This window comes from Moschus berezovskii, chromosome 6 (assembly GCF_049115385.1).
Source record: "Moschus berezovskii isolate FMDL1 chromosome 6, NW_MosBer_1.0, whole genome shotgun sequence".
In the NCBI taxonomy this organism is placed as follows: Eukaryota; Metazoa; Chordata; class Mammalia; order Artiodactyla; family Moschidae; genus Moschus; species Moschus berezovskii.
The window spans coordinates 95,553,113-95,580,927 of NC_142465.1; the positions used below are offsets into that span (position 1 = coordinate 95,553,113).

Below are 27,815 nucleotides of genomic sequence, written 5' to 3' on the forward strand. Positions count from 1 at the left end.
TCTTCCACAGCAGAAAGGCCCTAAAAACTCAGGCTGGCTTGTAAATCCATCAGCTTGGGTGATCACAGAATGTGTTTATCACTCTCTTCAGGAAATTCTTAGAGGTGTCAAGGAGCAACTATCTCAGAACAGATTCCACAAACTGGTCAATAAAGGCTCCATGTGGAGTCTGAGCAAAGAAAACCTAAATTAGGCCTGTCCTCTGAGGTGCCAGCTGCGTGGCTGCTAAACCACTTCAGTCGTGTCTGACTCTGTGACCCCACGGGCTGTAGCCTGCCAGGCTCCTCTGTTCATGGGATTCTCAGGCAAGAATACTGGAGTGGGCTGCCATTTCTTCCTCCAGGGGATCTTCCCAACCCAGGGACTGAACCCACATCTCCTGTAGCATTGAATCCACATTGCCTGTATGGGCAGGCACATTGAACCCACATCATCTCCTGAATGGGCAAGCGCCATGCCTGGTGGCGCATGGTACCACTGCGTCAACAGGGTTTCCTGAGGTGCTAATTCCCTGAATGTAATTTTAGAAATTAAGATTGCTAATTTTTTCTTAGAATATGTAAAAAAAAAAGTTTTGATGGGAATTCCCTGGTGGTATAGTGGCTAGCACACCGAACTTCCACTGCAGGGGGCATGGGTTTGATCCCTGGTTGGAAAACTATGATCCTGGAAGGTGCATGGTGCGCCAAAAAAAATTTCCAAAACAATCTCCTAAAATTAAAACGTACATAAATGTGGCAATAAATTTCAGATTTCTTCTAGAAATTAATGGATAGTTAAATACCGTTCTTGAATCCATCATCTTCTTAGTTTTCCTTAACGTTACATATGAGGCTATTGTCGAAGATTCGGGTGTTGGTGATTTTGTTCTTGGAGGGACTACTCCAACAGGAAAGTGGGAACCTGAAAATAAAAAGAGCAGTAAATTCTATAAAACATTGTCACATGACACTGTTCTCTTTTGATCTATTCAGTTTCTGAGACTTTTAAAATTGGAATGCAAGTTTATTGTTTGAAGGTAGTCATTTACCTAAATGTCCTTCATTTTCATTTGATCTCTTTCAATCAGACTGCACTACCTCAGTAAAGAATCTACTAACAATGTTAAGAGAAGTTAACTATAGGTAATTGAAGTTAACTTTTCTTTTGCATTTCTGAAAATCTCTAGAATGAATACGACTGTGTGGATCACAATAAACTGTGGAACATTCTGAAAGAGATGGGAATCCCAGACCACCTGACCTGCCTCTTGAGAAACCTGTATGCAGATCAGGAAGCAACAGTTAGAACCGGTCATGGAACAACAGACTGGTTCCAAATAGGAAAAGGAGTGCGTCAAGGTTGTATATTGTCACCTTGCTTATTTAACTTATATGCAGAGTACATCATGAGGAACGCTGGGCTGGAAGAAGCACAAGCTGGAATCAAGATTGCTGGGAGAAATATCAATAACCTCAGATATGCAGATGACACCACCCTTATGGCAGAAAGTGAAGAGGAACTCAAAAGCCTCTTGATGAAAGTGAAAGAGGAGAGTGAAAAGGTTGGCTTGAAGCTCAACATTCAGAAAACAAAGATCATGGCATCTGGTCCCATCACTTCATGGGAAATAGATGGAAAAACAGTGGAAACAGTGTCAGACTTTGTTTTTTTGGGCTCCAAAATCACTGCAGATGCTGATTGCAGCCAGGAAATTAAAAGACGCTTGCTCCTTGGAAGGAAAGTTATGACCAACCTTGATAGTATATTAAAAAGCAGAGACATTACTTTGCCGACCAAGGTCCGTCTAGTCAAGGCAATGGTTTTTCCCGTGGTCATGTATGGATGTGAGAGTTGGACTGTGAAGAAAGCTGATCGCCGAAGAATCGATGCTTTTGAACTGTGGTGTTGGAGAAGACTCTTGAGAGTCCCTTATACTGCAAGGAGATCCAACCAGTCCATTCTAAAGGAGATCAATCCTGGATGTTCATTGGAGGGACTGATGCTAAAGCTGAAACTCCAATACTTTGGCCACCTCATGAGACGAGTTGACTCACTGGAAAAGACTCTGATGCTGGGAAAGGTTGGGGGCGGGAGGAGAAGGGGACGACGGAGAATGAGATGGCTGGATGGCATCACCGACTCTGTGGACATGAGTTTGAGTGTACTCCGGGAGTTGGTGATGGACAGGGAGGCCTGGCGTGCTGTGATTCATGGGGTCGCGGAGAGTCGGACACGACTGAGCGACTGAACTGAACTGAACTGAACTTTTATAATTAGAAAACACCACACAGCTGTACACACAAAATCATTAACATAACAATAAAAGCTAGTGGTCAGTTAACAGAAAATGTATTCACTTGTATCTCAGTTGTCTTGTTTAAGCAGAAGATGCACACTATTGTCCATGGAGGACAAAAGTAAAAGAAGGAATTAATCAAACCTTGATGGTTTGTTGAAAAAAAAAAATCATTTTCTTGGGGCTCACTAAGGTTACATGAACTGAGTATCACGGAAAAATGAAATCTTATTTTTCCCACTAAAACCAGACAGTGGTCAACCATTCACGGCCCCAATAGGTTAAGAACCAAACAATCTGCAGCTGAATCTAGCTGAAATATTATGAAACTGTGTAATCAGAATTGTATATTTGACAATGTGAAGAGCTGGACTGCTATCTTACAAGTAATTTTATAAAGCAAATAAAAGACTTTTCTGTTGTGCCAGTCAATGGTCCATTTTTTTTTTAATTGAAGGATAATTGCTTTACAACAGTGGTCCATTTTTAAGAGCTATCTTTTAAGTCGTGTGGTACAAAATAAATTACACTGTAATTGATCTGTATACTTTAGACAATTTATTCAGATGAGAGCCTAATATACTCTTTAAAAAAAAAATTTTTTTATTTTTAGGATTACACTTAAACAAATTTTAAAAGAGGAAAAACTTTGAGAGAACATATTTCAGACAGTACAATTTTTATGAGTAAATATATTTATGAGTTTTTTGCTGAAGAGTATTAAAATTTGTTTATCCATACTCTTCTTGACAGACATGTGACTGCTTCCAGTTTTTGTCTACTATGAATTAAAACTTGCTTTAAAGACCCTTGAATAAGTCTTTGTGAGGAATTATGTTTTCATTTTTCTTAGGCAGATACACAGGATTCCTAAGTTTGATAACTGCATGTTTAACTTTATAAGAAGCTGCCAGACTATTGTTCTATCTTCGACCACCTCAGAAATGTGTATGAATTTCAGCTGGTCCACATCCTAACCAACACTAGGGTGTGTCGGTCTTTTAAGTTCAGTCATTTTAGAAGGTGTGCATTGTGATTTTTATTTGCATTAAAACTGCAATTCTCTTATGATCAATAAGTTGTAAACTTTTCCATGTGCTTACTGGTCATTTGTGTACCTTATTTGTTAGTTCTCCAAGGCTTATATGCCTGCACTGGGTTGTTTATTACCAATTTACAAGAGTTGTTTATATATTTTGGATACAAGGGCTTTGTCAGATGTATGTATTGGTAATTTTTTCTCCCGTTCTGATGGGCAAAAGTTCTAAATTTTGATGAAACCAAATTAATCAGTTTTCACTGAGAGTATACCCCTCAGAGGGTCTCAGCTTTATCTGACTGGGTCTCCTAGCAGACTACTAATATGTTCATGCTCTGAGCTTTGTCCTGTCACAAAGTGAAAGCTGGCTTTCATGCTTCACTTAGTAACTTCCTGGATGCCTCTGAAGTGGTCTTCTAAAATTCCTGCTGAAACCCTAACCCCTGATGTTGTGGACCTGAAAATGGTGCTTAAAAAGAGGTTGTTATGACTCACAGACTTAAGAGAATGAACTTAGGTTACCCAGGAAAAGGGAGGCGGAAAGGAATAGCTAGGGAGTTTGGGATGGACATGTACACTCTGCTATATTTAAAACGGATAACCAACAAGGACTCTATAGCACAGGGAACTCTGCTCAGTGTTGTGTGGCAGCCTGGATGGGAAGGGGAGTATGCCAGGCTGGGTCCCTTTGTTGTTTACTTGAAATTATCACAACATTGTTTGTTAATCAACTGCACCCCCAATACAAAATAAAAAGTTAGAAAACCTTCCCAGAACTTGATCTTTTAGCCTGCAGAACTGTAAGAACAAATGTCTGTTGTGTAAAGCTCTTGGTGGGACTACCCTGGTGATCCAGTGGTTGAGTCTGCCTTGTAATGCAGAGGACATGGGTTTAATCCCTGCTCCATGAACTAACATCCCACATGCTTTGGGGCTAACTAACCCTCCATGCCGAAATTAAGACCCAACACAGCCAAATATGCAAAACAAAACCAACGGGCAAACAAACCCCCACAAAACAAGCACTTGTTCTACAGGATTTTGTTACAATGATCTGAGTAGACTAATGATGTATGTGTTAGTCGCTTAGTTGTGCTTCACTCTTCATGACCCCATGGACTGTTAACCTACCAGGCTCCTCTGTCCATGGAATTCTCCATGCAAGAATACTGGAGTGGGTAGCCATGCAATCTTCCCACCCAGGGCTCGAACCCAGGTCTCCTGCACTACAGGTGGATTCTTTACTATCTGAGCCACCAGGGAAGCCTAGACTAATGAACCACCCTTCATGTAATTTTCCACCTGAACATTCTTTTCTTCAACCTGTTGAAGCTTCTCAAAAAACTTAAGTGATATGAACCAGCTTTTATATAAAAGTGCTGGGTCTTAGTTGCAGCATGCGGGATCTTTGAGTGGTGGCATGCGAACTCAGTTGTGGCATGTGGGATCCAGTTCCCTGACAAAGGATCAAACCCAGGCTCCCTGCATTGGGATCACAAAGTCTTAGCCACTGGACCTCCAGGAAGTTCCTGAACTAGCTTTTTTTTGAGGGGGGGTGCTGCACCAAATCTCTTAGTTGTGGCACTTGGGATCTGAAGATTTGTTGTGGCATGCAGGACCTTTTCAGTTTTGGCATGCAAGTTCTTTGTTATGGCATGTAAGATCTAGTTCCCTGACCAGGGAGTGAACTGGGGCTCCCTGCTTCGGGACCACGGAGTTTGAGCCACTGGGCCACCAGGGAAGTCCCTGAACCAGCTTTTATAATCCCTGTTTGTGGGAGGATTGGCCAGGGTATCTAGTTACCAAAAATTACTTTTGTTTGCTGTCTGATAATTCCTGCATATTTATAACTACATGCAACAACATGGTAAGGACTAAGAATGCGACTCTTTAACATAAATTTGTCTGTGAAAAGAGAAAGTTAACAAACACTTTCAATGAGAAGATATGATTTGAATGAGAAAGGTGTATAGATATTAACTTTTCAAGATGGCAGTATTTTTCTAATGGAAAAAAAAAACACTGACATTAGAAAACCTTGAAAAATATTCCACTTATGGAAAAAGCTATGTGAATATTAACATTTCATATTGTTCAAAATTTACTTTGTGACCCTCTAACAGGTTTAACCATTTCTGTCCTTTATCGAGCCCATCTTTGCATGAAATGTTCCCTTGGAATCTCTAATTTTCTTGAAGAGGTCTCTTGTTTTTCCTATTCTGTTGTTTTCCTCTATTTCTTTGCATTGATCACTGAGGAAGTCTTTTTTATCTCTCCTTGCTATTCTTTGGAACTCTGCATTCAGATGCTTATATCTTTCCTTTTCTCCTTTGCTTTTCGCTTCTCTTCTTTTCACAGCTATTTGTAAGGCCTCCTCAGACAGCCATTTCGCTCTTCTGCATTTCTTTTCCATGGGGATGGTCTTGGTCCCTGTCTCCTGTACAATGTCACGAACCTCCGTCCAGAGTTCATCAGGCACTCTATCAATCAGATCTAGTCCCTTAAATCAGTTCCACTGTATAATCATAAGGGATTTGACAGAGGTCATATCTGAATGGTCTAGTGGTTTTCCCTACTTTCTTCAATTTAAGTCTGAATTTCGCAATAAGGAGTTCATGATCTGAGCCACAGTCAGCTCCTGGTCTTGTTTTCGCTAACTGTATACAGCTTCTCCATCTTTGGTTGCAAAGAATATAATCAATCTGATTTCGGTGTTGACCATCTGGTGATGTCCATGTGTAGAGTCTTCTCTTGTGTTGTTGGAAGAGGGTGTTTGCTATGACCAGTGCGTTCTCTTGACAAAACTCTATTAGCCTTTGCCCTGCTTCATTCCGTGCTCCAAGGCCAAATTTGCCAGTTACTCCAGGTGTTTCTTGACTTCCTACTTTTGCATTCCAGTCCCCTATAATGAAAAGGACATCTTTTTTGGGTGTTAGTTCTGAAAGGTCTTGTAGGTCTTCATAGAACCGTTCAACTTTGGCTTCTTCAGCGTTACTGTTTGGGGCATAGGCCTGGATTACTGTAATATTGAATGGTTTGCCTTGGAAACGAACAGAAATCATTCTGTCATTTTAAAGATTGCATCCAAGTACTGCATTTCGGACTCTTTTGTTGACCATGATGGCTACTCCATTTCTTCTAAGGGTTTCCTGCCCACAGTAGTAGATATAATGGTCATCCAAGTTAAATTCACCCATTCCAGTCCATTTTAGTTCACTGATTCCTAGAATGTCGACGTTCACTCTTGCCATCTCCCGTTTGACCACTTCCAATTTGCCTTGATTCATGGACCTAACATTCCAGGTTCCTATGCAATACTGCTCTTTACAGCATCGGACCTTGCTTCTATCACTGGTCACATCCTCAGCTGGGTATTGGTTTTGCTTTTGCTCCATCCCTTTATTCCTTCTATAGTTAATTCTCCACTGAGCTCCAGCAGCATACTGGGCCCCTACCGACCTGGGGAATTCCTCATTCAGTATCCTATCATTTTGCCCTTTGTTACTGTTCATGGGGTTCTCAAGGCAAGTATACTGAAGTGGTTTGCCATTCCCTTCTCCAGGGGACCACATTCGGCTGTGGTCCATGTGATCAGATCAACTAGTTTCCTGTGATTATGATTTCAGTGTGTCTGCCCTCGATGCCCCTAGCAATACCTACCGTCTTATTTGGGTTTCTCTTACCTTGGTCGTGGAAAATCTCTTCACGGCTCGATAAAGGACAGAAATGGTATGGACCTAACAGAAGCAGAAGATATTAAGAAGAGGTGGCAGGAATACACAGAAGAACTGTACGGAAAAGATCTCCACGACCAAGATAGTTACAATAACATGATCACTGACCTAGAGCCAGACATCTTGGAATGTGAAGTCAAGTGGGCCTTAGAAAGCATCACTACTAACAAAGCTAGTGGAGGTAATGGAATTCCAGTGGAGCTATTTCAAGTCTTGAAAGATGATGCTGTGAAAGTGCTGCACTCAATATGCCAGCAGATTTGGAAAACTCAGCAGTGGCCACAGGACTGGAAGAGGTCAGTCTTCATTCCAATCCCAAAGAAAGGCAATGCAAAGAATGCTCAAACTACCGCACAATTGCACTCATCTCACACGCTAGTAAAGTCATGCTCAAAATTCTCCAAGCCAGGCTTCAGCAGTATGTAAACCGTGAACTCCCAGATGTTCAAGCAGGTTTTAGAAAAGGCAGAGGCACCAGAGATCAAATTGCCAACATCCGCTGGATCATGGAGAAAGCAAGAGAGTTTCAGAAAAACATCTATTTCTGCTTCATTGACCATGCCAAAGCCTTTGACTGTGTGGATCACAATAAACTGTGGAACATTCTGAAAGAGATGGGAATCCCAGACCACCTGACCTGCCTCTTGAGAAACCTGTATGCAGGTCAGGAAGCAACAGTTAGAACTGGACATGGAACAACAGACTGGTTCCAAATAGGAAAAGGAGTACGTCAAGGTTGTATATTGTCACCTTGCTTATTTAACTTATATGCAGAGTACATCATGAGGAATGCTGGGCTGGAAGAAGCACAAGCTGGAATCAAGATTGCCGGGAGAAATATCAATAACCTCAGATATGCAGATGACAACACCCTTATGGCAGAAAGTGAAGAGGAACTCAAAACCCTCTTGATGAAAGTAAAAGAGGAGAGTGAAAAGGTTGGCTTGAAGCTCAACATTCAGAAAACAAAGATTATGGCATCTGGGCCCATCACTTCATGGGAAATAGATGGAAAAACAGTGGAAACAGTGTCAGATTTTATTTTTTTGGGCTCCAAAATCACTGCAGATGGTGACTGCAGCCATGAAATTAAAAGACGCTTACTCCTTGGAAGGAAAGTTATGACCAGCCTAGATAGTATATTAAAAAGCAGAGACATTACTTTGCCAACCAAGGTCCCGTCTAGTCAAGGCAATGGTTTTTCCCGTGGTCATGTATGGATGTGAGAGTTGGACTGTAAAGAAAGCTGATCGCCGAAGAATCGATCTTTTGAACTGTGGTGTTGGAGAAGACTCTTGAGAGTCCCTTATACTGCAAGGAGATCCAACCAGTCCATTCTAAAGGAGATCAATCCTGGATGTTCATTGGAATGACAGATGCTAAAGCTGAAACTGCAATACTTTGGCCACCTCATGCGACGAGTTGACTCACTGGAAAAGACTCTGATGCTGGGAAAGGTTGGGGGTGGGAGGAGAAGGGGACGACGGAGAATGAGATGGCTAGATGGCATCACCGACTCTGTGGACATGAGTTTGAGTGAACTCCGGGAGTTGGTGATGGACAGGGAGGCCTGGCGTGCTGTGATTCATGGGGTCGCGGAGAGTTGGACATGACTGAGCGACTGAACTGAACTGAACTGAACAGGTTTAATGGAGAAGGCAATGGCAAGCCATTCCAGTGTTCTTGCCTGGATAATCCCAGGGGTGGGGGAGCCTGGTGGGCTTCCGTCTATGGGGTCACACACAGTCGGACACGACTGAAGTGACTTAGCAGCAACAGGTTTAAAAAATTGACTAGGGAGTTATGATGATCAGAAATTACTTTTCTGAAAAATCCCACATTCTAGAGTATTTGTTTTATCTCTAACAATATTTTTTGGTGAAACATTTTTGAAAGTAAGTCACAGATACTTTACTCCTAAGTGTTTCAGAATTCACTTAATACATCTTCTAAATAACCACACTATCACAGTATCATTAGGCAGTATCTAGAACCTATGTAAATTTCCATTATTCTCCAACAAATGTCTTCAGAGCTTTTCTTTTAAACCACGATCAACTCAAAAGTTCAAGTACTGTACTATATCTGCTTTTTTCTGTCTTATTCCTGAATAGCCCCCTCTCTATCCTTTTTTTTTTTTTAATATTGATTTCTTAAAGAATGACTAGCATTAAAAAATAATCAGATGACTTCCTTGGTGGTCCCGTGGCTAAGACTCCGAGCTCCCAAGGCATGGGGCCCAGGTTTGATCCCTGGTTAGGGAATTAGATCCCACATACTTCAACTAAGACTCAGCACAGCCAAATAAATAAGTATTAAAAGATAATCAGAGTATACACAGTAAAAATAAGCATTATTTCATAGAATTTACTTTTATAGAAATTGTATAAAAGTCTGTCTTATTCCTAATCTTTTATGTATAATTTTGAAAGAGTAAAAACCAAAAAATAAAGTGTCAGGTTAGGAAATAGAAAGTTTTTCAGAAGTTTGACATAAACTTATTTCTCAATAAAACCTCACCTGAACTGCCATGAAGTTTTTTAACCTTTATCCCACAAAGGATGAATAGTCCAAAAATATTACTGTGTTTAAAAAGAGAAGGTGACTTATAATATATAGTTTATGGGTCATATTATTGTCCCAATATCTGAAAATTCTAAATTCAGAAACTCTTCAGATTCCACAGGTTTCAGATAAGGGATTGCGGGCTCGTATATGTACTGTCAGCATGTAACCTGAATTTGTTTCTAAAATGTCTGAAAAATACAGGAGATAAGATATATCACAAATGCTGACCTTTAACAGCAGTTTCTATTTCCGAAGCAGGTTCTGATTTTTCTTCTCCATTAGACTCATCAACTTCTGCCACTGTTGTTAATTCTGGCTCACTCTTGTAGAGTCTATAATCTGGACCCTTGAAAGAAAGATGTGTAATTACAAAAAAAAAAAAGGTAAAAGTCTTTTTAAAAATGTTTACCTCCCAAAACTCACACTCTTAACAATCAAAAGCCTCAGTCAGCTATATTGGGTATAAATCAATTAATATATATGTTAAATTAGGATAGGAAAAAAAAAAGACTTTGAAAGATTTTTAAGCAGTACATCTTTTGGTTTTAAACTTAAGAATATTCCTCTTAAGGACAAAGTCATCAGAACATTTTTATCACAGTAAAACTAAAGTCTGAAAATAATTACATCATATTAACTCAGTTAGCCCTATTTCTTTTTTTCTTGTTCTCTTTTCCTTGCTTATTACATTTAACACATTTACTTAATCTCTAAGCTTCTTTCTAGTTCCTATGGGTAATGTCTCTTGCTGGCAATGTTCAAATCCTCCAACAGTTTTCCTATACTGAACTGCTCACATCCCAACCTTTTTATTGTTCCTGATAAGAATCTTTTTCTTCCTTGCATCTTTCTGATTTAAAGATATCACTTTGCCTCCAATAGCCTGAAATGGTAGATTTAAAATATGGCTCCTTAAACACATACAACATAACCACTTGATGAAAATATTCATGAAAAGCAGCAAACTATGAAATATTAAAATTGTGGGGGGGAAAATGACAAAATAAGAAACATAAAACAGGAAAAACACAGACGATAATGTTATATATGAACACAAAAGTACTGGCTAAAAGTGATGTGAGACTAATAAAAAGAAAAGACGGAGTCAAAAATAAATTGTTGGGAAAAATGAGGGCATGTACGATTGATTACTCTGTGGCTATTGCAGCCACTTACACAGTGGGATCCATTTCTTGGATATCCTTGAACTTGGTGAATCTTCTTTTCTTCGGGCAGATGGACTGGGCCCCTGCTATAACAGAGCAAGGAGCTGCTATCACTGGGCAGAGGGGGGATTATGGGAGGCTGGTCTGTAAAGTCATAGGACCGAGGAAGTGGAGGACGAGGTGGGACTACTTCCTCTTCCTAAAGATTGTAGAATAGTCACCTTATTTAGATAAGCATATTGAATTAAGTATATCGAAATTCTTTGCAATGGTAAGTTAACTTACATTCACTTTAAGAAAATTAAAGGGACACTGCCAAGTCAAGAGTCTCATATCAAAAAGTAAAACCAAAAATGTTTATGATAGCCAATAACTGGGGTTTAAATTTGGTTGCATCTCATTTTTTCAGTAACCATAGGTTAGCTTTACTCTGAAGCTCAACATCAAAACAAATTTATGAAACTACTGTATTTCATTTTAAAAATAGAAGAATTGATTTTAAAAATTTTGCTCCACTTTAAGTAAATTTAAGAGAAAAAAAAGCCATTTCTTTTTGGTTGACTTTTATACAAAATTCAAGACAATAGATGCTTTCAACTAGGTTGACAGTATCTCTTTATAGTTGTAATTTCTTTATGGTATGCATGATACACAGCCAACTTATCTATCAGTCATCTCATACACTTTAAAAAATACACCAAACAATGATAAATAAATACTCAAATTACTAAGATTAGAAAAAGTATGACAATGTTAAAGTTCTAACATAGATGAAAAGTGGTGATTCAAATTTTTTTGCATTAAAAAAAGGGAAGAAGATCACACTCATTAAAAGCACCAAATTACTGAACCAGTGAAATTTCAAGATTAAGACAATAACAGATATATTTAGAAAGCATTTTAGTTATGAGTAAATTCTAATTCACGTTTTAATTATAAATTAAAACAATTATAGTTAGAGAAACAATCCAAACTTACCTCATGTTTGTACTTAACTGTTGAGAAAGGCTTTGAGCCTATCATACCTATTAAAAAAAATGTAAACTATAACTACTTACACTAAACATACCTTCTTAAATCTATAGAAAAAAGGAACAATTCCATTCTGCTTATTTTCAGCAAAGGCTTTAGTTTCTAACCCCCGTTTATTAACGTTTTCTGAATTTAAAACCCATTACATGGCTGTACAGTAGAAATTAACACATAAAGCCACTATACTTCAATAAAATAAATTTTAAAACTCATTACATTAAAAACACAAACTGAAATATCTAATTTAAACAACAGTACGGGCAAATGGGTTTTCTCAAATACAATTGGTTTAAGCATGATTTGATGCACTCTTTCAGGAGGGCAATCTGGCTGTGCCTATCAAAATGAATAATATAAACTTACTTCTCACTTTCTAGAATCCATTAGTACTAGCTTATGTGTTTATCATGTACAGAGTAATGTTCATTATATCAAAGAAAAACAAAAAAAACTCAACCAACTCACCAACAACCTGGAAGAAACCTACTGAAAAAAATACACTGTTCATCAACACTGAAATTGATAAGTTACAGTTTACCTATACAATATATTCTTACACAGCTGTTACTATACTGTGCTGTTAAGGAGAAAAAGGCATACCGATGAAAAACAGCACTTTCTACTGTGGGGAAAAAATTACGCAAGCCAAAATATTGTGTGTGTTTATAATTACAGACACAAAACAATGACTTATTTTTGTCTGAGTGTGGCTAGGAGAACTTTTGCTTTCTATATTACATATAAATTTGGGTACTAATTCATTATTACAAAGTACCTGTTATCTAATGCCAAAAATCCAGTAAAATAACAAGAGAAATCCAATTCTGCATGTCACTGCATTTAGATACAATAACATGGTCGATGAGTGCAGAATAAACGACGAAACTAATGTACCTGCTTCCGAAGAGCCTCTCTGCTGCTTGTGTTTACTCAGTCCTTCCATGACATCCTGAATTCTCCAGAGTTCTTTCTGAATTTGTGCACGCTGAATTCCTGCTGATTCGGTCTGTCCGTAAAAATGGACAGACCACACACGAGGGCGGCAGGAGGGAGAGAAATCATGAGAAACAGTTATAAATTCCACTACCTACCTACCTAAAAAATAAGAACCACAGTGGATTACGTTTGAGACTATTTAATATAATCTGTGTGTCCTTCTCAGTTTTGCAATGTCAATGATAAAAGAAATAAAACAGAGAAAGAGAAAAAGTTAATATTCCAGACCTACATGGTACACTATTTCACATCTTTTCAATAAGCACTGTGTTGCATTATTTACAATCGGGAAGGAACACTGACTTGATGGGACTAAAAATGGGGAACCTCCCCTAAGCCAAAACCAACAAAACGACACAAAAACACAACAGAACAAAAACTCACCAACCTCAAATGAAACAAAACATTTTTAGGGGAAAAAATGGAAAGTGTGTTAGCTTCCTAAGTTCTAGAACATAGACACATGCCAAAAAAGGGCAATATACAAAATATATTTTGAGGAGTTTTGACTGATAGACCTAAAAAGAATTTTCAGGACAAATTTTCAGTCTGCCATTTTATTATTGTCATTTTTATTCTAACCTAAAGTTGTATCTACTTTTTTTTACCTCTAATACCCCATTTCATGACCTTAGGCTAAATATTCTAATTGAAAGCAAAATAAGATAATATTGGTAAGATTCTAACAAAACTCTATGACTCATTGGTAAATAGTAAAACAATAAATATAATTTTTAGGACTATAACTTAAAAAGAAACAGGTAAGGAAGTACAAAAATTGTCATAATGATAGCCCTGAAATGTGAATACCATATAAAGACTTGTGAGAGGGAATATAAACTACACAAATCGGACAACTGCACATACAGAATATGTATTATTTTTACAATAATTTAAAATAATACATATTTCTGTATATCTGAAAGGTATTTAATGAAAACCTGATTTTTATTTTGCACTTCTCTGGTTCCTAGTTACACTGACCAACTTTTCAAACACTTGTTAGCAAACTGTGTTATTAAGTTTTCTATCAATTAAAACTATTCATGTTCTCTATTTTTCTAATGCATTTCTGTTTCTCCAAACCAAAAAGTTTTCTGCAAATCTAGTTAAGTAACTTGTTGAATTTTTAGAGGGTCAAGATACTTCTTCCTAGAACGTAATTTTTCAAGTTCTCTATGTTGTTTTCATTGTTTACTTATGTACTTAACAGACAATTATATATAATATGTTTTATATATAGTATGTTTTATTTGCCTGGTTTTATTCTAAGTACTTAAAAAAAAATCAACACATTTACCATCATAATAACCCAACAGGGATAGATACTATTATTATTTTTATTTTACTGAGTGGAAACTGAGGCATATGTAACTGGCCTAAGGTTATATGTGCAATGCTACTTCTCAAAAGATGTGCATCCTAGTTTTTCTTTTTTTTTTTTTTACAAAATGTCTAACTACTTGTAGTCTTTATTATACCTTAAAAATATAGAATCATTTTGTGATTTTCTTTTCTGGAAATTTGGTTGGAAGAGAATTATGCTTATGGGAAGAATTTTCATTGTGATAATGTTAAATCAGGTCATCAACAACACAGTATAACAATTAATACCTCTCCATTTATTCAGGTCTTCTCTTATGTCCTATACTAGTTAAACATTCATGCTTAGTTGCTCAGTTGAGGCCAGCTCTTTGCGACCCCATGGACTATAGCTTGCCAGGCTCCTCTGTCCACGGACTTTTACAGGCAAGAATACTTGAGTGGGTTGTCATTTCCTTCTCCTAAATTTTAAAAATGAACCTTTTTTATTAGGTTAATCAGAACTGCAAACTGCTTTGGTTCACAGCTTCTTTTTTATTGCCTATGGCCTAAAAATTATCTTTATACTCTTACTCTTAAGGTGTTATTAAAAATCCCAAGTACCAAAGATTATGTGGCAGACTGTATATACTTGCAACATCTAAAGTCTTTAATATCTGGCCTTTTACAGAAAAAGTTTGCTGATCCCTTGGTTATATTTTAGATATCTACCATTTTTTAAATATTGCATTTAGTAACTTCAGTGTACAAAACAGAAGTTACAACCACACATGGTCACTTAAATTTAGATAATTAAAAATTACTAGCAACAATGCAAATGCCCAACAACTACACTAGCAACATTGAAGGGCCTAAAAGCTCCATGTGGTTTAGTGATTCTATTTTGGATAGCATGCACAGAAGACAGGTGACCTTCTATGTCAACCTTACTATCTATTTATTGTACTGAACTGTTGAGTCCACTGGGATTCCAATGCAAATGATTAAATTTACATAGGGTCACAAGTATGAAGCGACTTTTATTATTTTTTCAAACATATATATATAATCTCCATTCCCCAGGGTAATATTTTAAGACAACTATTATTATTTTCAGTTCACAGATGAGAAAACAATCACCTGAACCTTGGCTCCCTATCTACCTATTCACAAAATTGGATTCTATATTACAAAAGTTGCCCCATCTTCCCCTATTCTAATTAATATAGCAGTCAAGATAATGGGCTAAAACAGTTTGATAAACGAGAGGGATTTAAAATAGAATAGATAAAATAATTTGAAAACTTCAATGGCAAGTGACAGCAAGGAGCACAGAACATCCTGGAGCTCACTGCTCCTAGGTCACTTCAGTCGTGTCTGACTCTGTGCGACCCCATAGATGGCAGCCCACCAGGCTCCCCCATCCCTGGGATTCTCCAGGCAAGAACACTGGAGTGGGTTGCCATTTCCTTCTCCAAAGAATGAAAGTGAAAAGTGAAAGTGAAGTCGCTTAGTTGTGTCCGACTCTTAGAGACCCCATGGACCACAGCCCACCAGGCTCCTCCATCCATGGGATTCTCTAGGCAAGAGTACTGGAGTGGAGTGCCTTGCCTTCTCCTGGAGCTCACTATTTAACTTTTAAACAATGAGGGATGGGCTACTTTGTGAAACAGTAAAATTCCTATCATTGAAAGTATTGAAATCCAGATGTTATGTAGCTAATTATGCAACAAATGTTGAAGCTGTGAGGGAATCCAACAAGATAGATTGCACAGTACCAGTCAAAGCCAGTTAGAACAATGTAAACATATTATAATTCTGTACCTGAACTTCACCGAGGCGATCCAGCTGCTCTTGCATCTGGTTCCTGGTAACAGTTACGTCGTACTCTAACTTATCATATTCTCTCCACGCTCGTTCCAGTTCCTAAAATCAAAGGGCTTAATTACTTTCATGGAGAAAATGTGCTGGTGTGTTATCACTCTTGTAATCAATAATGGGCCAAGTACAACATAACTCATTTCCCTTTTTTTCCTCTCATTTAGATCAATTTAAGAAGAATGCTGAGCAACTGAATTATTTATCGTGCTTCAGTATTCAAATTTCACTTAAAAAAAATAAAAAACAAACAATAATAACCCCCAAACAACCCAAACACACTTTATATTATTTAGTCATTCATGACGTCAAAATATTCAGCTGATTGTAGGATCTAAAGAGGTTTATTTGGAGAAAATATGTTATTTTATTCATGCTGCTGCCGCTGCTAAGTCGCTTCAGTCATGTCCGACTCTGTGTGACCCCATAGACGTCAGCCCACCAGGCTCCCCCTGTCCCTGGGATTCTCCAGGCATGATAATAAATTAATTTTTTCTTGAAAGTGATTCCTTAAAATGCAAAAGAGGCATAAGTAAAATATTTTCTTATCTGTCGTGATTAACATTTGTCCAGAAATAAAAACACTAAATAGGCTATATTTTTAGCATGTCAGATTTTCAATAACACCGGAACCTTGACATGACTTTCAGTTCAGTTCAGTTCAGTCGCTCAGTCGAGTCTGACTCTTTGCGACCCCATGAATCACAGCACGCCAGGCCTTAGAATAAATATACAGTCATGGAATGATTTCCTTTTCTTGGGTTCCAACATCAATGCAAATGGTGATTGCAGCCACAAAATTAAAAGACACTTGCTCCTTGGAAGAGAAGCTATGACAAACCTAGATAGCCTATTGAAAAGCAGAGACATCACTTTGCCAATAAAGGTCCATATAGTCAAAGCGATGTGATGGCTTTTCCAGTACCCATGTATTGATGTGAGAATGGACCATAAAGTAGGCTGAGCACCAAAGAATTGACACGTTTCGAACTGTGGTGCTGGAGAAGACATTAGAGTCCCTTGACTGCAAGGAGATCAAACCAGTCAATCCTAAAGGAAAAGTGAAGTTGCTCAGTCACGGCTGACTCTTTGCGACCCCATGTACGGTAGCCCACCAGGCTGCTCCGTCCATGGGATTCTCCAGGCAAGAACACTGGAGTGGGTTGCCATTTCCTCCTCCAGGGCATCTTCCCAACCCAGGGATCGAACCCAGGTTTCCCACATTACAGGTAGACGCTTTAACCTCTGAGCCACCAGGGAAGCCCCAATCCTAAAGAAAATCAACCATGAATATTCATTGAAAGGACTGGTGCTGAAGCAGAAGCTGCTATACTTCAGCTACCTGATGCAAAGAGCTGATTCACTGGAAAAGACCCAGATGCTGGGAAACAGTGAAAGCAGGAGGAGAAGAGGTCAACAAAAGATGAGATGCCTGGATGGCATCACCGACTTGATGGACATAAGTTTGAGCAAACTCTGGGAGACAGTGAAGGACAGAGATGCCTGGTGTGCTGCAGTCCATAAGTCACAGAGTTGGACACAACTTAGGAACTGAACAACAACAAATGAACCTAGTTCAGCTAACTAATCTAGTGAATACTGCTTGTAGAGACTTGATAGAGGTACTACCCACCTATAATTTTCTTCTTTGGGGAAAAGAAAACTATCCCTAAACCTCACATCAGAGAGAAAACTTTCATACTTAATCCTTAACCACATGACATTTATTTAATACAGAATAATTCTACAAGTGCTCAACAATACATTGTCAGGGAGGATAAAATGAGGGTAACAGACTCATCATCCTGAAAGATGATGCTGTGAAAGTTCAGTTCAGATCAGTCGCTCAGTCGTATCCAACTCTTTGCGACCCCATGAACTGCAGCATGCCAGGCCTCCCTGTCCATCACCAACTCCTGGAGTTCACCCAAACCCATGTCCATTGAGTCGGTGATGCCATCCAGCCATCTCATCCTCTGTCACCTCTTGTCCTCCTGCCCTCAATCTTTCCCAGCATTAGTCTTTTCCAATGAGTCAGCTCTTCGCATCAGGTAGCCAAAGTATTGGAGTTTCAGCTTCAACGTCAGTCCTTCCAATGAACACCCAGGACTGATCTCCTTTAAGATGGACTGGTTGGATCTCCTTGCAGTCCAAGGGACTCTCAAGAGTCTTACCAACACCACAGTTCAAAAGCATCCATTCTTTGGCGATCAGCTTTCTTTATAGTCCAACTCTCACATCCATACATGACTACTGGAAAAACCATAGCCTTGACTAGACGGACCTTTGTTGGCAAAGTAATGTCTCTGCTTTTTAATATGCTGTCTAGGTTGGTCGGAGATCAGTCCTGGGTGTTCACTGGAAGGACTGATGCTAAAGCTGAAACTCCAATACTTTGGCCACCTCATGCGAAGAGCTGACTCACTGGAAAAGACTCTGATGCTGGGAAGGATTGGGGGCAGGAGGAGAAGGGGATGACAGAGAATGAGATGGCTGGATGGCATCACTGACTCGATAGACATGAGTTTGAGTGAACTCTGGGAGTTGGTGATGGACAGGGAGGCCTGGTGTGCTGTGATTCATGGGGTTGCAAAGAGTCGGACACGACTGAGCGACTGAACTGAACTGAACTGAGGTTGGTCATAACTTTCCTTCTAAGGAGTAAGCGTCTTTTAATTTCATGGCTGCAATCACCATCTGCAGTGATTTTGGAGCCTAAAAAAATAAAGTCAGCCACTGTTCCCCCATCTATTTGCCATGAAGTGATGGGACCAGATGCCATGATATAAACAAAGCTAGTGGAGGTGATGGAATTCCACTTGAGCTATTTCAAATCCTGAAAGATGATGCTGTGAAAGTGCTGCACTCAATATGCCAGCAAATTTGGAAAACTCAGCAGTGGCCACAGGACTAGAAAAGGTCAGTTTTCATTCCAATCCCAAAGAAAGGGAATGCCAAAGAATGCTCAAACTACCGCACAATTGCACTCATCTCACACACTAGCAAAGTAATGCTCAAAATTCTCCAAGCCAGGCTTCAGCAATACGTGAACTGTGAACTTCCAGATGTTCACGCTGTTTTTAAAAGAGGCAGAGGAACCAGAGATCAAATGGCCAACATCCGCTGGATCATCGAAAAAGCAAGAGAGTTCCAGAAAAACGTCTATTTCTGCTTCATTGACTATGACAAAGACTTTGAATGTGTGGAACACAATAAACTATGGAAAATTCTGAAAGAGATGGGAATACAAGACCACCTGACCTGCCTCTTGAGAAACCTGTATGCATGTCAGGAAGCAACAATCAGAACTGGACATGGAACAACAGACTGGTTCCAAGAAAAGGAGTATGTCAAGGCTGTATATTGTCACCCTGTTTATTTAACCTATATGCTGATTAAATCATGAGAAACGCTGGGCTGGATGAAGCACAAGCTGGAATCAAGATTGCTGGGAGAAATATCAATATGCAGATGACGTCACCCTTGTGGCAGAAAGTGAAGAAGAACTAAAGAGGCTCTTTAGAGCCTCTTGATGAAAGTGAAAGAGGAGAATGAAAAAGTTGGCTTAAAGCTCAACATTCAGAAAACTAAGATCCTGGCATCTGGTCCCATCGTTTCATGAAATAGATGGGGAAACAGTGGAAACAATGTCAGACTTTATTTTTTGGGGCTCCAAAATCACTGTAGATGGTGACTGCAGCCATGAAAAGAAAAGACATTTATTCCTTGGAAGGAAAGTTATGACCAACCTAACCTAGAAAGCATATTAAAAAGCAGAGACATTATTTTGTCAACAAAGGTCCATCTAGTCAAGGTTATGGTTTTTCCAGTAGTCATGTATGGATGTGAGAGTTGGACTATAAAGACAGCTGATCGCTGAAGAACTGATGCTTTTGAACTGCGGTGTTGGAGAAGACTCTTGAGAGTCCCTTGGACAGCAAGGAGATCGAACCAGTGCATCCTAAAGGAGATCAGTTCTGGGTGTTCATTGGAAGGACTGACGTTGAAGCTGAAACTCCAATACTTTGGCTACCTGATGGGAAGAGCTGACTCATTGGAAAAGACCCTGAGCCTTGGAAAGATTGAAGGCAAGAGAAGAAAGGGACGACAGAGGATGAGATGGTTGGATGGCATCACTGACTCAATGGACACATGTTTGAGTAAACTCCGGGAGTTGGTGATGGACAGGGAGGCGTGGCGTGCTGCAGTCCAGGGGGTTGCAAAGAGTCAGATACGACTGAGTGACCGAACTGAACTGCACAGACTCAGTGGATCAATGTAAGGAGATGACACTGCCAGGCAGACACAGAACTTCTTTTGTAGAAAAGTTCAGAGGGAGACCAAAGCTGCTGTGTGTGTGCTCAGACGCTCAGTCCTGTTCGACTCTCTCAATCCTGTGAACTGTAATTTACCACCAGGCTCCTCTGTTCATGGAATTCTCCAGGCAAGAATACTGGGGTGGGTTGCCATTTTTTCCTTCAGGGGAACTTCCTGACCCACTGATTTGAATTCGCAACTCCTGTGTCTCCTGCATTGGCAGGCAGATTCTTTACCACTGAGCCACCTTGGAAGCCCAAAGCTGCAGAGGCAACTAAATCTGAAAACATTTTAGGATGGTGGGAAATTCTTGTCTTTCACATAAAAAACAGAGATCTACAGGCAGAACCTACTTTACTAATATTCTAGGGGTGAGGAAACACAATATACTCTGAATTTGCAAGAGGTCCTGCCATTCCACTGTACCAGCGCCGTTATCCTGCTGTGCCTGTTTCTGCCTTTCCCTCTGGGCTCCTCCAGCATGATTACGTGTGAGCAGTAACACAAGTCAATGGGAAGCAGCCAGCAACAAGGCAGCACTGGCCCCATACCAGTCCTCCCAACACCTGGCCAAACGTTTCATTAAAGAGTTTAGTGGCTTATCCGAGTACAAGGTTAAAATCTTTAAATGTGACATTAGCATTTTTTGTCAAGAAGATAATATCTAGGTACATTAAGGCAATTAAAAGGGGTGATGAGTTGCACGTATACAATTATCTTAAAATCACAGGCGCAAGTCAGGAAGCACAGCAGTGCTTTCAGTAAAGACCTGGACTTTTCAAGCCATATAGTTAAGAGGATGAGATAAATCCTGCGATTTAGAACCACATGGATGAACCTCATAATGTTAAAAGAAGCCCAAGACAGGAAAACCTAATATATAGTTTAAAAGTCAGGTAGTTGTTTTTTTGGGGGGAGGAAGCAGTCATGGAGAAGAAAGCATTCCATTAAAATGCAATGCCTCGATAGGGATGTTGGCCATGACTGTGCAGTTAATCTGTGTACTTTTCTGAGAAAATGTTCTACTGTAACAAAGGTTTAAAAAGAAAGTACATGTGCATATGTGGACTTTCTACAAGGATGGCAAAAAACTTTTTTAAAATTTGACTCAGTCTAAGTTTATGGCATGGAACAAGTAAATTTTAATAATGGTTACTTCTTCATAGTCTATACTGAGATAAGATTTGGCTACTGTAGAGGGAAAAAACCCAAACTTTAAGTAGGTCTGCAACTTTCAGAGGCAATGAAACCCAGACTACCAAAAAGAGATGAAAGAGAATTTTAATATGTAACTACAGAGCCATGGCAGCAACATATTGTGGGCTTTATTAAGAAGGGATTAAGACTGATGATTCACTTCCAAGTTTTTAATGTAATAAGAACTTTCCTTTCCTTGTCCAGAACCAATGGCAATTTATAACAAAATCTACCCATGGGAATAGTTACACAATATGATACACATGGATGTAAATGTTATTACATTATGCTTAGAGCTAATAGACTGGTCTGCTTCTGGTTTGCCTCTCAAGCAGTGTTCCTGAGTTCTAATTTAACAAATATTAATCCACTGTTCTATTTTTTATTAAAAAAATGTCAAGCATAAGAAATTGGCAGTAGATTTTGCTTCAAAATAGAGATGAGGGCATAATACAGATACAGTGTAATTATTAGCTTCTTTTTGATTTTCCATTGCTTTGGACAGCAAGGAGATCAAACCAGTCAATTATAATAAAGGAAATCAACACTGAATATTCACTGGAAGGACTGATGCTGAAGTCTGAAGCTGAAGCTCCAACACATTGGCCACCGGATGTGAGGAGCCGATTTATTATGCTGGGAAAGACTGAGGGCAAGAGGAGAAGGGGGTGACAGAGGATGAGATGGTTGGATGGTATCACTGACCCAAAGTACATGAATTTGAGCAAACTCCGGGAGACAGTGAAGGACAGGGAAGCCTGGCATGCTGCAGTTCATGGGGTTGCAAAAGGTTGGACATGACTGAGCAACTGAATAACAACAAAATAAGCTTCGTAAGCTCCAACAATTCTTCATGTTTAAATATTACAGATTAATGTTCACAACTACACCTTGGAAAATTAAAATACTGCAGTATTTAAATCTGGCTTCCCTGGTAGCTCAGCAATCCACCTGCAATGTAGCAGTTGTGGGTTCAATCCCCGGGTCAGGAATATTCTCTGTAGAAGGAAATGGCAACCCACTGCAGTATTCTTGCCTGGAAAATCCCATGGACAGACAGGCCTGACAGGCTACAGTCCATAGGGTTGCAAAAGAGTTGGACCTGACTCAGCGATTATACAGCAAACAATTTAAATTTACCATTATGTTTTGGTGATTAGGCACAAAAATTATTAATTTTGGCCATTACTACCCAATGATAACAATTCTGTCAACTGGGTATCAAAACTAGTTGATTTTTGAGATCAATCAAAATAAAGTTACTGTGATTTCAATTTTACCTTCAGGATGTAGAGATTTCTTGGCATAGATGTTAACAGTATGTTTAGAATTTGAATAATTTTTTTTAAATAATATTTTAAATGATTTTATACTTGCCTTAGTATATAATTGCATCAGAGATAAAAATCACTACTTACTAAATACATATTTTATTACACTATCTAATGACTAGTATATTGGCTTTTTTAAACCTAAAAAGATGTTACAAGGGACAAATTCAAACTATATAAAGTGAGGTTCAACTAAATCGGGTATGGTTATGGAGCTACCTTAATCTTAAATATCTAGTTTATGGTAACAATTATAGTCATTTTACTTTTTTGGCTACTTATAATCTTTAACTTACTGGTTATAATCTTTAAGTCATATATTTAGTTTCTCCTCTAATCTTCTCTTTGAAACAAAATAATATTCCATCTCAAAGAAAATGGTTGCTTTTATTGTACAAATTGAAGATATAATGAATTTTTGTAGTAATAAAAGTAGAATAGAACACAAGAAAAGATAAAAAGATCTAATATGCTCCCCCTTTGTTAGCAGTTTTGTGGATTTTTAAAAAATCCTCCTCAGACATATACGGAGAAGGCAATGGCAAGCCACTCCAGTCCTCTTGCCTAGAAAATCCCATGGATAGAGGAGCCTGCTAGGCTGCAGTCCGTGGGGTCGCTAAGGGTCAGACATGACTGAGCGACTTCACTTTCACTTTCACACATTGGAGAAGGAAATGGCAACCCACTCCAGTGTTCTTGCCTGAGGAATCCCAGGGACGGGGGAGCCTGGTGGGCTTCCATCTATGGGGTCACACAGAGTCGGACACAACTGAAGTGACTTAGCAGCAACAGCAGCAGCAGACATATACAATGGAAATTTCCAAATATATACAAATGTAGCCAACAAGCACCCAAATGCAAAAGTGATCAGTCTGGTTTCATCTATAGAATCCATTTTCCATCCCCGTGGGATCATTTCAAAGCAAGTACCAGAGATGATACTATTTCATTTATAAACACTTCAGAAAAGAAACAAAAATGAAAAAGATAACAGACAAATTCTAATGAATTTTAGTAATTAATATGCTTCCCTGTTGGCTCAGATGGTAAAGAATCTGCCTGCAATGCGGGAGACCTGGGTTCAAACCCTGGGTTGGAAAAATCCCCTGGAGAAAGGAATGGCTACCCACTCCGGTATCCTTGCCTGGAAAATCCCATGGACAGAGGAGCCTGAAGGGCTACATACAGTCCATGGGTTCTCAGTCAGACTCAACTGAGTGATTGAGCTCACACATTTATTTCTTTAAATATATACTTTTAAAATTATTTATTTTTAGCTGTGCTGGGTCTTCACAGCTGTGTGGGCTTTCTCGAGCTGTGGCCAGCAGGGGCTACTCTGTTTGTGATGTTCGGGCTTCTCCCTTGGTGGTTTCTCTTGCTGCAGAGCACAGGCTCCAGAGCGAGGGCTCAGTAGTTGTGGCACTTGGGCTTAGATGCCCTGGCATGTGGAATCTTCCTAGACCACGGACTGCACCTGTGTCCCCTGCATTGGTAGGCCTATTCTTAACCACTGGACCACCAGGGACGTCCTAAAAAATATTTTCAACTGTTACAATTTCCTTGTCTATTTCTTTGCTACTTATTTGTTGAAGAGAATGGGTCACTTGTTCTGTAGAATTTCTGTGACGCTACATTCTGTTAACTGAATTCCTGTGGTATTGCTTAGCTTTGCGCTTCTGTTTTCTATGTTTCCTATAAACTCGTAGTTAGGTGCTGAGGTTTGCTGAGATTCAGACTTGATTTTTGATTCCCCCAACCTCACGAGTGTTGCTTGGTACTTTCCACTACAGCATTTCAGGAGGTTTATCACCCCTGGCTGCCTCTGTTTCCAGGATGTTGTATTACAATCATGAAACAACCAGTGTATTTAAAAATCATCATGAATGCTTTCAAAGTGTATTTCATGATAATCCATGTATATCAATAGATCTGTTAAAAAAAATCACATTTTGCTGTAACTATAATTCTCAGTAGCTCTGTGTGATATGGAGAATGAGAAGATGAAGATATTTCAAGTGCAGGCTTCTCTTCAAGGTGGTTTATCTGTCCTCTTCCCCAGCCCGTTAAACTTTATCCATTCCAGTCTAAAGTCTCCATTGACTTAAGTCCCTCCCATGCAGAATTTGGTCTACAACATAAATTTAAAGTTACTGGAAGGCTATACAAAATACTCATTCACTGTGGGCAATCTCTGTGTTCCATTTTTCAGTTTTTAACATAGTAGTAATAGTACCCCTGCGGAAGGGTTCTTAAGTGGCTTAACTATGTCTGAAAACACTTATAATGGAATCTGGCACCCAATAAACTGCTCCAGAAATATTCACAATGTTTACTACTATTCATATATTGGTCCTATTCTGCAGTGAATAAGTGCATAAGCCATCTACTAGCATGATTCAGGATAACGGGGGGGGGGGCTTTATAGTTGTTTTCTTTAAATTCCAATAAATAAGTATTTTTATTTACTTGTTCATGTATTTCTTTGGTGCCAAAACCCAGGATTGAACCATGGAATTCTGACTGTAGATGTTTGAGTAAGAGAATCTAGATTTGACTCCATGTTCCAGAAAATACAAATTATGTAACTACAAAGAGTAAAGTGGAATAGAAAATACAGAAGTCCTAGAAGAAAAAAATCCTAGGGAATTCCCTGGTGGCCCAGTGGTTCAAACTTCGCCTTCCACTGTAGGGGATGTGGGTTCGACCCCTGGTTGGGAAGCTAAGATCCCACATGCCTCAAGGCAAAAAAATCCAAACATAAAACAGAAAGAGTAATGTAACGAATTCAATAAATACTTTAAACATGGTTCACATGAAAAAAAAATCTTAAAAGTCCTGGATTTAGGTGTTGATCTGTTTTTAATTGGTTATGTCACTTTGGAAGTCATTTAACCTCCATGAACCAGAGTTGCTTCTTCAACTGTGCAGTGGAGGTAATGAAAATGAAAATAACATGAAAATAATTATTACATCTATTTTGCACAGTATCTGCTTAAGGATCAAACCGGATAACATAAGTACATAACACAGAAATACAAATATATTTTGCTACCATTATTGGATGAACCCTAAATTCTCATTTAAGGTATGTGAAGGGCATCTGCTTTATCTGGCTCCTTGAGCTGTCAGAAAGAATAAAAGCAACACTGCTGAGTGAATAAAGCATGAGAATATTTCTCTTACAATCAGAGATAAAGCCTAAATGTAAACTTCCTGAGAAAGGTGACTGGAGCAGATGCGTAGCCCTCTGCCCACCTGATTTCAACGCACTGTGGTCAACTCCATGTGTGCCGGTGTTCATGGTCAATTAACTAGGGCACTTTAGAAATGCCGGTGAATTAAGGACCCGGGGGCAACTGCGACCAAGGAGTGAGAGACAGCCTAGCCTCCCCACCTCTCAGAGGGAAATCTAGAAATATTTAGCTCATTTCCTCAGAGGGTCCCTACTAGTCCACAGTGGCGACCAACTCAGCAGTGACCCTCCACTGGGTCTTCTCCCTGCCACTCCCCACACCTGGCCCCAGCTCATTCTCCACACTTCCTCCATCACTTTCATTTCCTGGAAACAGCTCCCAGGTCCTCATCCCGGGCTCTGTTTTCAGAAAAAAACCCAAACTAAGACAGCAACATGCTGAAAATTTTCAAGGGATAACTGACTGTTACAATAATCCTTCTCACTAATTAGGCTTAGGTCAAAAAGGAGGAGAATAAAGTAAAAAAAAAAAATTAAAAACAAAGAAAAAAAGAAGCCAGGAAAGCACAAAGACATCATGTGCTTTAAAGCACACTCACGCATGAGTATGTGTGTGTGTGTGTGTTTGTGTGTTGGGTAGGATTTCGAGAGAAGAGATGCTGCATCAAGAATTAAACACATAGGCAACACTGCTTTACATGTTTATCATGTAACATATATTACATCTTGGTTTTAATACCTCAGTGGCCAACTAGATGAGAAGATCAAAGCTTTGCTCTACGGAGGCCTAACATCATACCTTATATCTTTTATACCTCAGGACCTGGATTGGAAACAATGCCCCAAAATCAACTGTTAAAGAATCAGAGGACTCCTTTGGCATTCTGTTGGCAGAGATATAATTTAAGTATGGTCAACATCCAGTGAGTTCCAACCATTTGTAGCCGTAAGCTACAAATATGAATATGTTTACTTAAAGGCACAGATAACATAGTTTGTATTCTATGCATTAAGACCTGTCTTAGAAGAACATATTGAGGGTTTGTAAATGACCAGTGAATAATGCTGAAGGCAAAGGAAAAAAAATCCCAGGAAGGTGATCATATGCGATAACAACCAGAAAGTGAGATACTCAAAAATGATTATTTCTTTGAATGTATCTGATAAACTTCCATCAGGACTGGAGGTATCTTGGGAGACAGCCTACAGATGAGATTTAAGTTACAAAACCTATTTGGTAAGGGAAGAAATAATAGTTCAATTAAACACTATACAACTCTAAAACTTTGTATAACGGACACCAAATTGTGAAATAGTTTCCAACTTAATTTTTATTTGACTCAGGTTGTCATACAAATTCCAAGCTTTTCATTAACTTGGCAGTGACAGCTTAACCTCTCTTTCCCTGCCTTATCTCGTATTTCCCACCGTCGATTCCAGCCAGCTACTCAGTTCTATTTCTTGCTTCTCCAAATATGCCCTTCACATTCTCATCTGTCGGCTACGGTTCAGAGCGTTTTGTCCTGTATGGGCTGCCCTTCACTTCACCTTTCTTCCAAATCCTACCCATCACTGATGCACTAAACGACTACTTCCTTGTAGATAACATTTCTTTATGACGGTATTATCAAAAGCAATGTAGATCCAATGTTTCAGGATTACGGATAGAAGACCTGGAGCTGACCTCTAGGAGGCATTGCATTCAATCGGCTTTATAATGCTGGGTAAGACATTCAGTTCATTCATCACAGATTTTATTTTGGCTGAAGTGGGTCTTAGTTGTG

The 27,815-nt window shown here is 39.1% G+C and overlaps 1 protein-coding gene across 9 annotated transcripts in view; it reads right to left on the bottom strand.

Annotated features, from left to right (window-relative positions):
- The window catches only part of PLEKHA5 (pleckstrin homology domain containing A5), a 271,652-nt gene that overhangs the window by 13,610 nt on the left and 230,227 nt on the right, over positions 1 to 27,815 (bottom strand). For 8 of the 9 annotated variants that reach the window (XM_088837293.1, XM_055395744.2, XM_055395739.2 and 5 more), the window contains 5 exons: positions 15,940 to 16,041; positions 12,712 to 12,823; positions 11,764 to 11,810; positions 9,848 to 9,965; positions 785 to 903 (listed from right to left, as the gene is read on the bottom strand). In XM_088837293.1, coding sequence (XP_088693419.1) covers positions 785 to 903; positions 9,848 to 9,965; positions 11,764 to 11,810; positions 12,712 to 12,823; positions 15,940 to 16,041 — 498 coding nt within the window. Of the gene's footprint in view, positions 1 to 784; positions 904 to 9,847; positions 9,966 to 10,795; positions 10,985 to 11,763; positions 11,811 to 12,711; positions 12,824 to 15,939; positions 16,042 to 27,815 lie in introns of all 9 variants that reach the window. The other variant, XM_088837294.1, reaches the window with a different exon arrangement.